The sequence below is a fragment of the Festucalex cinctus genome, chromosome 4 (assembly GCF_051991245.1).
Source record: "Festucalex cinctus isolate MCC-2025b chromosome 4, RoL_Fcin_1.0, whole genome shotgun sequence".
Taxonomy (NCBI): Eukaryota; Metazoa; Chordata; class Actinopteri; order Syngnathiformes; family Syngnathidae; genus Festucalex; species Festucalex cinctus.
This window is the reverse complement of record NC_135414.1, coordinates 13,801,720-13,814,996: the sequence shown is the minus strand read 5'-3', so window position 1 is coordinate 13,814,996 and position 13,277 is coordinate 13,801,720. Positions and strand designations below refer to the sequence as shown.

Below are 13,277 nucleotides of genomic sequence, written 5' to 3'. Positions count from 1 at the left end.
AGAATGAACTAGATTTATATATATATTATGCACAACATGACTAACACACATTCATAGGCAACTGTTAGACTCATGAAACAGTTGGGTTAAGCATGGATTGATTGGTCAGATCTTTCGAGTGATCCACAAGTATGATGTAATAGAAAGGCAACTATGTCATCAATCAATTGCGACGACACAGGAATGGATAGGCAGAATCATCAGGCGATCATTACAGGGACCGATTCGACCATCATCCCTATGTGCGTACAAATTATCATACAAACACACTTTCTTGAATGAAGTCCATCTCGTTAAATATAACGCGGCGCAACTCTCAAGAAATGACCAATTTGGGACTTTCAGGTTGTGCTCTACTCAGACAGAAAGTTGCATCATACACGCTGTCCACATCAAAGTCTGTGCTCACGCGTCGTTGAAAAAGCCTTTAATACTTCGCAAAAGCAAATGACGCATCATCTTCCCAAATGCTTCTTCAAAGGTCTTAGAGCCATGGTGATGATTAGGCTAACCCTAACCCTGTAAAAGTAGCCTTGAGCGGCACAATTAAAGATCCCTTAAGTCCACCTGAAATAACAAAGGAGCAACCTTTTCTTGATGGGCTGACTTATATGGGACAGCTCTCTCAGTTTGTTGGAGAGTAAGTTCAGGTTAGCCCCATGCCCCGTGTGTGTGTTTTTTATTAGTAATGTTTTATTTTTTATGTATTTTTTTTGTGTTTGAACAAATTAAGTGATATGTTTAGAATTTTTTAATCACTTTTATGGGATTTATGTGATTGATAAATATATTAATAAAAGTTGGCTGGGATGGGAAAATCACAATATATAACTTAAAAACAATTGGGGTCAGTTATACACTGATGTTTTGGCTAATTTGAAGGCCAGCCCTAAATTGTGGGGCTCAACTGTAACTATATTGTTTAGAAAAAAAATAAATAAATACCGGTAACGCAAATGCAAATGAACGAATGAAAGTGACAACACTTTGCCCGTATAAGTTCTGGGCACGTTATATCTACCTGTTTTGCATAGATATTGTTCCCAGAATGCAATGCATGTACAATCATGACATTCAGGTTAATTCTGTGTACAAGTTGCATTGCTCATTTGTGAAATTACAAATTTATGTTTTGATTTTGGCAGTTTGATTAATTGGCCTGACGTTACTCTTTTGTCATGATTATTTTTATTTATTTATTTATTTATTTTTTAACGGTACAAGCCGTGCATTTGACACCCCTCCCTGTTCTACACCTTGAGAAGGTGACAGTAAAATTTTGTTGAAAAGAATTCAAGGAAAAACAAGAATTTTGTTTCTAAACAGTTGAATAAAAATATACATATATTATTAAGCACGTTGAGAAAATGTATTGACATACATATACAGTACAAAAGTTCATGGATAGCAAGTTTTAAAATCAGAAGTCAACAATAGTTTAACTATTGTTGAAGTTACTGTAATAATGTAGCAATAAAAGGCTTGGAATATCTGATTGTTGTTATCTATAGCATATGACAATTTGAAATTTTGGTACAGATTTTGTCATGTTTTGGTTTTAGGGGGTTGGGTTTTGGTTTAGTTTGGGGTGTTTATGTTGACTGTTATCCGTTTTTGTCTCGTCATAGTTAACCTCGTCCACCTGTGTGTAGCTCCCCTCCCCGTTTGTTTTGCTAATTAGTGCGCTCTGCTTGCTGTTTCCCAGTTGTGTCTTGTTAGTCTCGTTAGTGTTGTATTTAGTCAGTGGGGTTTGTTCATGCGTTGAGGTAGCACTGTATTGTCTTGTCTTGTCCAGTTGAAGTGTGCTAAGTTGTGTAGATAATGTCTACGTCTGGTCAAGTTTCTCTACGTCTGGTCAAGTTTCTCCACGTCCACGCCAAGTGCTCCTCTCTCACATCCAAGCCAAGTGTTCCTCTCTCTGAATGCAGTACTGAATGATATAAGATTGAGCACTGATGCATGGAAGGTATCGGTGCTCGTCTTGTTGGACCTCAGTGCAGCATTTGACACGATGGATCACAATATACTGTTAGACAGGCTAGAAAATTGGGTGGGGTGAAATGGAACAGCACTTAAATGGTTCAGGTCCTATTTGGAGGAAAGGAGTTACTTTGTGACTATTGGAACTTTTGAATCTGATCGAAAGGCCATGACATGGGGTCCCTCAATGGTCAGTCCTTGGTCCCCTGTTGTTCAGTCTGTATGTGTTAACTTCGGGTCAAATGCTTCAGAACGCCGATGTTGACTATCATAATTACGCAGATGACACACAACTGTATTTATCAATGTCCCCAAATGACAGCAGTTCTATTAACGTATTGTATCATTCTCTAGAGCAAATTAACAACTGGATGAACCAAAATTTCCTTCAGCTAAATGAAAACAAAACGGAGGTCATTTTTTTCTGCAAAAAAATAATTCAGAAATGAATGTTTAATTAAACAATTTTTAAAAATGTACAATTATAATAATAATTTTTAGTATTATTATTTATGATTATTATTTTATTATTATTTAGTATTTATTAGATATTTATTTATTTATAAAAATAACAATTTAATAATTAATATTAAATAATTAAATGAAAAACAAACAATAATTAATGTATAGGCAACATTCTTGAGGTTTGAACAAAACGTCAACATTCAAAACCTTATATGTGCTTGAGCCTGATACAGATCTCTATTTGGAGCTATCATGGGAATGACAAAGATTATTTTCCAGATTTAACAAGCAAGTGTAATAATGACATCACTTACATCCTCCGACTCAAAGACATGGCATATCATCTTGTACTGCTTCTTGGCCTCGGGCGCCCCAGGCGTGGTTTCAATGCAATCTTGGGAAGCTGTACGTGACATCCGACGTCTTGCCATCAGTACCACAATGTTTCCAATATCGGCGATGTAGGAGATGGTGCGCAATGCGTTGTCCATCATTGTTTCCTATACATACAGAAACACAACAATAGTCCTCATCCTGCTCACTCAATCTAATAATGTTTTCATAAATACATTTATGATGAAGCTGAGTAACTTTTCTTTAGTTTTTAAACCCCCGATTTATTACACTTTGTATCATTCAATTTTGTATTTGCAGTTAAGCTAATCACGTCATTAGTGGTGTGTGCTGCTTTCATTAGTACTGTTTTTACTTCCCATTTTGAAATTGTTCTCATTATGTCTTAAGTGTCAGAAAGCCAAGTTAAGCTGCTTTGTGACATTTAGGTTTGAAATTGTTTTGTTCTAAAGTGCTTGGTCAATTGGGGAGTATATTGAAGTGGATGGGTAGACATTGCCGGACACTAAGTACACAAACGCACGTGGCCTGACAGCAGACAAATGAATCAACCAACTTCCTTGTTTTTCTGCTTCAAAAAATGTGACTGAGTGCAAAAAGGAAGAATATTCATGTACTAAACACGAGCTACAAGCACTGTACATGTTGAGTCATCCTGCACGCACAGATGTTTGTGAAGCATTTTGGGTATTATGAAGTCTGCTCTAATCCTCTGTCACGTTATAAAATCTGCAGTGGGATTTGAGGAGGAGCTACAACGCTCCCACTTTACTCTCCACTTGATTGAGAGTACCCAACGTTCCTTCTGGAGGTGAAATAAATAAATCACTGGACAAATTAATGGACGCACCTGTGAGTCTGCATTGAGGACCTTGATCCTCTGAGTGGAGATGAACAGATCAACCTCAGTGAGGGTTTGAGCGTCTCCATCTTGGTTCTGGAGAAAATAGAATATGCAAATGTTACGTCACTCGCCCGAGAGCTGCCAGTCTGTTATTCACAACTGCCTATGAATAGTATCTTAACAATATTGTTTAATTTAGGCAGAAGTTTCACACCAAACAAATGTATGCATGTTAAGGAACACTGGAGACATTTCAAAAGCAGAAAATGAAATGGTAGTCTGGCTCTACAAGCCGCCCATGTGAGATTTGGGTCTACAGGAGACCTTGCCCAGATTCAGTTATGATAGCTTCAAGCATCCTCTTACCTTTCTCAGTACTAGCAATATGCATCATGGGTGGAATTCACCCAAAAAAATACAACATGCATTCCGATGTGTGCTATGATTTCAGGTTTATGAAAATCTTTAACCCTGATGATGTTTTGGTGTGACAAAATAAATACAACTATTATAAATCAAATCTTAAAATTGTCCATCACATGTAAATGTAAAAGGTGAATTAGGCAATGAATTCATTTGCATCTTTTTGATTTTAACTACAACATCAAAGAAAAATGTTAGTGATTGGTTATTTATTTTAAAGCATGCATACTGTGCTTGACTTAAAGGGACGGACGGGGACACAGGCAAATATTTAATGAAATCAAATGACAACAGAAGACATGATGAAAAGCCGCTACAGTCCAAAACAAAACAAAAAAATCGAAAAGGTGAGTGAGGATGGAAGTGGCCAAGATGTTTTCTTTTTTGCTGCATTTACTACACACCGCTTTTTTCTTGATTTTGGCAGCCTTCTGTACCCTCTGGTGGGCGGGTGGCCGTTTGGACGAGACAAGGTCAGCAGATATGGGAGCACAAAAACAGGAGGGAAGGAAATAAAAGAGGTAAATAAAGGGTAGGACAACAAAGTCCCAAACCAAAAACAGCTGAGCTGATGCATTTCTCAGAAAAGTTGTGTATGCGTGTCCCTGGGTGTGTGGGGAGGTAGCATAAGCACAGCCATTTTGGTTTTCAGATATGAATTTAAAAAAGCCAAGTGTAATAAAAAAAAAGAAAAATCTGTTAAAGATGGTGCTTGCTAGTATCACTTGCTCACATGAAATAAAAATAATAATAATAACCATCAAACGTACAGAGACAGGGGAGCACATAAAGCCTGGAAAGAGGATTTCAACAAGATGCATTTAAAAAAAAAAAAAAAAAAAAAAAACTGCAAGGTTGCCATCTTTGGAATTAAACTGGTTAGATCAACCTGGAGGCAGTCCTAGTCCCTTTGTCTTTGGTCTAAACCCAAACCTCGTCTGACTACATTTGACAAGTCAGGCCTGAATTCAAGTCTTGTTGCAATTAGACCCCCTTTTTTTTTAAATTCCTTTCACCATCTACCAATAACCAAAATTCTTTGCTAAAATGGCCTTATGCCCAGGATTCATTGATTGCACACGTATGAACACTGTTGCCTTCAAGAAGACAGCCTTTTTTTTTTTTTTTTTTTTTTTTTTTTAAAGTTCCCCCTCCATGATTAGCTCTTTCCACAGCGTCTCTGCTTTGGGGAAGCTGAGCAGGGAGGAGACAGACAGCGGGAAGGAGTGAGTGAGGATAAAGCCACATAAATATTACATCAAACGGTAAGTACCATGCAGAAAAGAGCTGCACAAATAACCTACAAAGGCTTTGGTACAATTTACACTTGATTTCTTCCTTTAAGCTCAGTGTGGCACACATACACACAGTTGAGTGTATTATGTGGATCAGCATAATGAAAAGTATGCTTGTTGAATATATAAACACAAACCTCAATCCCAATGAAGTTGGGTCATTGTGTAAAATGTAAATAAGATCACAACACAACTATTTGCAAATACTTTTTAACCTATATTAAATTGAATACACTATAAAGACCATATTTCCTGTTCAAACTGATAAACTTAACTGTTTTTTGTATTTGTTTTTAGCATTCCCTTATTTTGAATTTGAGTCCTGCAACACACACCAGAAAGCTCGAACACGGCCATGATTACCCCGGTGTTGCATCACTTTTTCCTTTACCAACACTCAACAAGTGTTAAGGAACTGGGGACACTAATTGCTCAACAGTCCGGAGTCTCTGTTATCATACTTCACTGCACTTCATAATGCATCATGCATTTTTATTGGGAGACAGGTCTGGACTGCAGGCAGGCCAATCTAGTACTCAGGCTTGGCATTATCTTGCTGAAAAACCTTTAAATACCTTTCAGATGTGCAAGTTGCCCATGCCATGGGCACTAACCTAATAGTATAAGACCCAGTGTGCGCAACAAAGACATGGTTGACATCTAATGGTGAATGGTGATATTACAACTTAAAACTGCAGTTGAACCCTGCATGTTTGCAGCTGGGCACACATGGATTTGCACATTTGCAGTTTTCTTTTTTCCCTCCTTTTACTTTCTTTTTTTTTCTAGGGGTGTCAGATGACTAAAATTTATTGTCGTAATTAATCGCATGACTTCAATATTTAACTCACGATTAATCACAAATTTTATATCTGTTCTAAATGTACAATAAAATGTACAAGAAAATATTTTTCCTAAGTTTAGTACTCTGGCTAACAAAAGTGGGGAAAAAAAGTTTAACTAATAGAAATATGGCTGCATCTTTTCATCATTGATACGGTAATTTCAGATTTTTTTCACAATAATTTATAAAATTGAGTTAAAAATAAGAAGATGTACTGCAAAAAACGAGTGTGATATTGATTTGTGTTAAGGCCATTTTCTGCCACCAGATGGCATAATTGCATTTGTACGACATTGGTGACAGTTGAGTGCAATCTTTAATATGAAGTAACTTGTGAAATTCTGCACATTTTCAAAATTGTAAAATAAAATTGACCCCAATCTCAAATATATGCATTATTATGACATTTACTGCTAAATTTTGATGTGGACGTGTCTGCTGCGTTGCGACTGAAATTCCCCCACTACAGGCTTTCCAAATAAGGGACGGTCATTAATCGCACGTTAAAAAAATTAGTGGCGATAAAGGAACTTTAAATTAAGTAAAAAATAATGCACTAATCTTGATATCCCTATTTTTTCCACATTTTGTAATTTTCCCAGTTTTCTGGGATTCCCAACCACCCCATTCACCCCCCACCCCCCTCTTTCTTGGAAAACATATGTAACATTTAAAGTGTATCTTTTTTTTCTTCTTCTTATAATAATATAATATATATATATATATATATATATATATATATATATATATATATATATATATATATATATATATATATATATTTTTTTTTTTTTTTTGTTCTGTTCTTTCAGTACCTTAACCCTGCTGACTGCCTCCTGGGCTTGCATCATGCGGATGTTCTTTGAAGGGTTCCTCTCAGACAGCAGCTGAGTGGATCCCAGGTAGTTAGCAGCAAAGATGATTCCATCAATCAGATCTTCTGGCTCACACGGTCCTGGGACTACGCCAGGGAGAAAGGATGAGTATTACTAAGAAGCCAACAGGAGGGTTTGGTGTGGGTGTGGTGAAACGGAGCCAAGCACCACGCCGATAGAACAATAACAGATTGTGTGAGCAATGAGATGGCCGCTGGCTGTGAGCTGATGGAGGCGTTGATGTGTGAGGAAGCTTGGGCTGAGATTAATCGGTCTGATATGTAGATGCAGACAAGCCAGCCACTCTGGGACTTGTGCACTGTCACGATCCAAGGAAACGGACAGGCAGCTAAGCCCCTCACTCATCATTTGGCCTAACATCTGTCAGTAGGCAGGGAAAGAGCACAGAAGGAGCACAAGCAGGCCTTCCATGGGATAGACTGGAGGTGGAACTCAGTGTGTTATTTTAACGTCAACATACAGCAACAGGTGTACACACAAATTAACTACTTACCGTCAACAAAGCTGGGGAACGACGCAACTTTTTTGGTAGTCTAGAAAACAAAAGCATAATCCAGTGTTATGATGTCACACAATGTACTGTATTGTTGAGATATAATGAAATGTCAGCCTCCTGTCAAAGGTTAAGTTCAGCTCAACCCTGACCAATGACCATGAATGGCTTCAGTACAAAATGGATAGATGATACAGTGTAGTAAAGAGTGGTCTTGCTGCACTAGGCTATTTGTTTGGCGGATTTGTGGCAACAAAATAAAAAGATCGCTCATTTGATGATAAAAAGTGAAACTTGGTGTAAACATAGAACTAGCCCTGTAGAAAAAAAAATCAGCTAGGGCTGTCCCAGATATGACCGTTGGCCCATATGGCAAACATTTTCCAAAATGGCTGTAGTGTAAATTTAGTGTAGTGTAGTGTAGTGTAAATTTACACTACAAAATTTTCCATGTACAAAATCAGGCACTTATGAGAAATCCACTATAAGCACAGGACGTGTTATTCCAAAATGATTCATTGACAGTCACATTTGGAATTTAATGTTTGTGGAGATTTTATCATGTCCTTGATAGTTAAGAAGAGTTGATGTTCCATAATTAATATCGGATTGAATTGGAAAAAATCATAATTTAAATGATCTCTTTTGAATCGAATCGATTGAGGAAATTAGAATCAATACCCAGCCCTAGTAAATATAGGCTTCTAAGGACATTGGCTTCAGTAGAACCATGTATGTTGTATCTGCCACAATAAACAGTTTTTGTGATTCATACTGGCTATTAGCGCAAGCATATACCTGATATTCCAGCCATAGATCAACATAATTCCATGCAGTGCTGTAGACTATACAGGATGTTCTATTGGTTCTTGGGCCACTTGGTTGGCCCGGCAGGAGCTCCAGATCTAGCAGGTGAGCGGTCGTAAAGATCATTGGCCCCTGGGAGCATGGCAGGGGCTTCAGGTGCATTATGCGATGCCAACTTGGACAATGTGACTGACACTGATTTTATCCTGTTGCACTCAGCAGCACTACAGTCAGTACAGAAAATGTGATAAATAGTAGGCTATAAGTTGTACGCCTTTGGCGCATCATCCCACCCAGAGCAAAATTCCTTGCTCAAGTTACCTCCACGGTGCCTCGCAAAGCAACGCTGCTGGAGTGAAGTGCCTGTGAGAGGAACTAAATCTGTCAGCGAGAAGTTCTGAAAATTGTTTGCGTCCATTTTGATCGTTTTGTTTCACAGTTGTATTTGATTTGATTTTACACTGTTTCCTAAGATTTTACTTATGATATATATGTTACACTGCGATTGGTTGGCAACCAGTCCAGGGTGTCCCCCGCCTACTGCCCAGAGCCAGCTGAGATAGGCGCCAGCAGCCCCCGCGACCCTTGTGAGGAATAAGCGGTCAAGAAAATGGATGGATGGATGGATGGATATATGTTACAAGCATTGAAGAAAAAAAATAGAAGGAATAAGATTGAAAAATATGATTAATCATGATTAAATATGGAAAATTGTGCGATTTAATTAGTTAAAACATTTAAATGGTTTGACTGCACTAGATTATTAATATAAAGTTGGTGTGCATTCTGTTATTTTTCCAGGAGTCTTTCAATCAAGAATGACCAATATAGCAACTGAGCTCATGTAATCTGCTTTTATTCCAATATGTCCCAGTGATAATAAAATCAAACCCATGCTTTTCTTGGTTGGGCCTCTAACATTGGCTTTACTGTAATATTTATGTTTTGATACACAAAGCTAAACTGTAGATGGACTGCAAACCAAAGAATACAAACTTATGTTGGGCATTTTGAAAAATTGCTGCCATTTGGGTCAGGGGTCGAATCTGCGATGACCCTATTTCTAGAACTATTCTTCTGTGTTTGTTATGTGCCAAATGTCATGCTTTTATCGACTGAGCAATTATTTGACAAATTGGACCCATCTGTCTTACTATATGTTCATGAGCATAGAGAAAGTACCAATAAATAAACCCACACACATTTCTGTGAAAGCGAGATAAAAATACATACTATAAAGGAGGGAGGAGAAATGCTATTTGGCTTTGAGCTGCGGTATGATTACTATTCAGTTCATTCCTGCAAGATATTAACTGTTCACTGAAGACAACCAAGGACAAAAGCAGTCTTTGGCGCATGTTCAGAAAACAACCACTGTCTTTTCACTTAAAATACACAGTGAATTCTGCACAGTAAATTTGACTCTATTTAGAGTGGGACCAAATAGACTCGGTTTTAGAGTAATATTTACACTTAGAAGAGAGTTTAAAAAAAATGAATCGGAAAAAAATCAAAAATAAAAGTGACTCAAGGTTGGAACGAGCTCATGACCTTCAGCTTGGGAGACAGTCAAGCTACTCCCTGAGCCACGCAGCTCCTGCTTTCTGCTACTATATCACTCATGTCAGCTGCAGCTGATTCCATGAGTGCATGGAATCTTCATCTCCAAGACCAGAAACGATCTGTTCTCTTGGAGAAAAGCAAATAGTAGGAGGGACATAACTCAGGTGGTAGTGTGGCAGTCTCCCAAGCTGAAGGTTGTGAGTTCATTCCTCAACCTTTGAGTGAGTTTTATTTTATTTTTTATTGTACTCTCTTCATAGTCTACTCTTAGTTTACCCTAAAACTGAGTCTATTTGGTCCCTATCTAAATAGAGACAAATTTACACTACAAAATTTACCGTGTACAAAATCAGGCACTTATGAGAAATCCACCAAAAGCACAGAACGTGTTTTTCCAAAATGATTCTTTTATAGTCACACACACCCGTTGTTTCATCAAAAGAGCAATATCAGTGGACTTGACAATATGACAAATGTGCGAAAGGATCAGCGAACACTACAGCAGGGTTACGTTCTTACGTCTGGCACGTTGTTGTTCTCCAGGGGAACGTTGAGGTCAGAGCGCTGCTGTTTTCTGGGCTGCTCTGCACCATTGTTCACCTGGCAGGTCAACACAAGACAAACAGGTTTGAAAAAGAGTATACAAATAACAGGAGCCAGCAAGCTTCCGGGGAAAGATCTGAACCTGCTGCAGACCTGGATGAAACAAGTGTATCCAAGCTGATGGAGAACACAACACATTTGCATAGACTTTCAGGAGATATCAAACTATGATGTCTGAAAAAGAAGTGACTCAGGATTATGCTGCCTTTCACTTGCCTAACACTCAGGTTTGTATTTTGTCTCAGCTGCCAGCAAATACATGGTTATAAGCAGGTCAGCCAGCACACAATCACACAGGGAGAGGATTATCATGACTCCCCGGGATACATCTATCTCGCTATGCACAACTGCTGCTTATTAACATTCTACCATTACTGGCACAAATGAGCCTCTTGCCAATAAACCTGCTCCCCACCGGGAGGCCAGAGATGAAAAGTGGAAATGTGACATTCAACGGCGCAGGCAATGTTGTCGAGCAAATGGAGCTGAAATTAATCTGTACATATATGACGAGTGCCCTTCTTTGCTAAATGAGAGCTAAAGACCTGATTAGTATTCAGCACGTTCTGTAACTCAGTTGTGCAAACAGCCGTTAATGAGATTTGTATTATTCACTGGGATGGGATGCTAAAATCATGTTGCGCCACAGAACTATACACATACCAAAAACCTTGTACAGTAGGTACACACTTGCACTTGTGATATTTTCAGCAGTTGCATAATGAAATATTTGCTTTTTTCCTCACAAAAGAAAATATACAATTTTGGTAAGTGAAAACATTTTCCTATAAATTACAAATATGCTGAGATAGTCTTCACAGGTGCTATGTGAATGTTTTGTGTTGGTTGGAAAGCATTCATAATATCCACAAACTCCACCAAACATGCTAAAAATCAGATGCACACTGGTTTCAATGCTTACATTCTTGTTTACCTTCTGGCAGTGTTGTCCATTTCCCTTTTTGCTTGAATAATTTTGGCACATTTTAGGATTCAAGCATAAAGGTATAAAAATTGATTTTTAATTTATTTTTTGGTAAAGAATCAACACCAAGTAACACAAGATAGATTTGCACATCCAGAGACTGAAATGTTTGCCCTTCTCCCATGCTAATCAGCTCCAGCCATGCATAGTGCCAAGCCAGGGCTAGAGGGTGCTATAGCCCTATCAGAAATTTGTCTAGCCCCGCTTTAACCCCAAATGAATTAACGTATGTATTTATATTTATACTTTTAAAACATTATAAGGTTCACAAGTACACATTATGTTCCAATACAATCCCTGAGTCTGCATGAGCGTTAGGCTAGCATGTGTTAGCTTACAGTCCAGCTCAGCAATGTATCGTGTTGTCATAAAAAAACAGACTAATTTTCCCACAAAACATGCCAGTCTCCTAGGAGGCAAAAAAAAGAAGAGTCCAATTTGCCGATTTGACAAATGAGCCAGGTCCAACTCCTGTAAGAACACCAGAGGAGTCCATTACAAACGTACTTGTAGGCTAAATGCTAAAAACATAGCATTGAGTTTTGACTTGCGCATGCAATTTCAGTATTTTGCCTATATTGTACCGATACATTTGAAAGTTAAATAATTAAACAATAAACATTGCTTATTCATAATTTTTATGTTTTGCTATAAAGTCCATGATTTACGTTTGTCACAGTATGTAAATGCGGAAGTCACTACCCCTTGCACTGCAGACGTAATGATAAATCCTAAAAATTATGAATAAGAAATGTTTATTTTAATTTACAAACATAATGGTGTAATGTAGGCCAAATTAAAAAAAAAAAAAACTTTTTTGTTTGTTTTTTTACTTCTGCATGCACAAATCAACACCCCACGGCATTATGAAAGAAAATGTTTTTAGCATTTATCCTCCACGTACGTTCAAAGTACGTATGCAAATATATATAAGTTTAAACATATTTGACAGTCAAAAATCCAAAAACTATTTTGTTGAATACTATTTGGCTAAATTCAGTTACAGCTGCTTTTATATCAAACTTGCTTGTGGTGGTGGTGGTGGTGGTGGTGGCGGGGGTGGCGAACCTCTCAAATAATTGAGGTCGTGAAAATCATGACCCACTTTTGGACTACAAATGAGCACCACACAGCGAACGTGCAAGCACATGTACACACGGTAGAGCCATCTGACTTTGGGTGAGGGAGCATCTGTGCAGTTTGTGTGTGTGTGTAATGGATGAATGTGTTTTATATGTGTATTTATTCCGCTCTCTCAGCGCAGGGCACGAGGACAGGGACTAATCAAAGAACATGGCGTAGGGGGTAGGAATACACCTATTTTTTGTGGAGAAATGAGAAACCTTTTCCCTGTAAATCACAGACTCTATCCTGGTCTCAATCTCGGCTATTATATTCCAAGGCTCTGCCAGACAGCCATCAAAAAGCTGCATTATGGATATCAGTTCTGCACATCTACTGAGCATATATGCATTGCTGTATTGCTTTTGTTTATAACTTCCAACATTTTGTATGCCTGCCTCAATATTTGAAGTACTGTTAAATCAAAGGGTACTAAAAAAAAGAGCTCTGGGGAATGCCTTTAAAGAGGTTTGTGCATTAAAAATAACAATTGGCAGCAATGTGCAAAACTGATTGGTGAACAAGCTGGCTCGTTGTCCTAGCTTCTCCTCCAAATTCAGTTCAAGCAGGCAGTCTGTTTTCCTATTTGTGGCTGACATGATA

At 38.0% G+C, this 13,277-nt stretch overlaps 1 protein-coding gene and 1 long non-coding RNA gene across 3 annotated transcripts in view; one reads left to right on the top strand and one right to left on the bottom strand.

Annotated features, from left to right (window-relative positions):
- The window catches only part of apba2b (amyloid beta (A4) precursor protein-binding, family A, member 2b), a 41,132-nt gene that overhangs the window by 5,665 nt on the left and 22,190 nt on the right, over positions 1 to 13,277 (bottom strand). The window contains exons 4-9 of one of the 2 annotated variants that reach the window (XM_077519052.1): positions 10,484 to 10,564; positions 7,595 to 7,634; positions 7,021 to 7,166; positions 4,471 to 4,506; positions 3,650 to 3,736; positions 2,760 to 2,945 (exon numbers count right to left, since the gene is read on the bottom strand). In XM_077519052.1, the coding sequence (XP_077375178.1) occupies positions 2,760 to 2,945; positions 3,650 to 3,736; positions 4,471 to 4,506; positions 7,021 to 7,166; positions 7,595 to 7,634; positions 10,484 to 10,564 (576 nt within the window). The remainder of the gene's footprint in view (positions 1 to 2,759; positions 2,946 to 3,649; positions 3,737 to 4,470; positions 4,507 to 7,020; positions 7,167 to 7,594; positions 7,635 to 10,483; positions 10,565 to 13,277) is intronic. The other variant, XM_077519053.1, reaches the window with a different exon arrangement.
- On the top strand, positions 501 to 9,277 carry LOC144017457 (uncharacterized). The gene is made up of 5 exons (XR_013283190.1): positions 501 to 650; positions 4,312 to 4,413; positions 4,494 to 4,587; positions 5,242 to 5,331; positions 7,018 to 9,277. It is a non-coding gene; the product is annotated as an uncharacterized LOC144017457 (long non-coding RNA).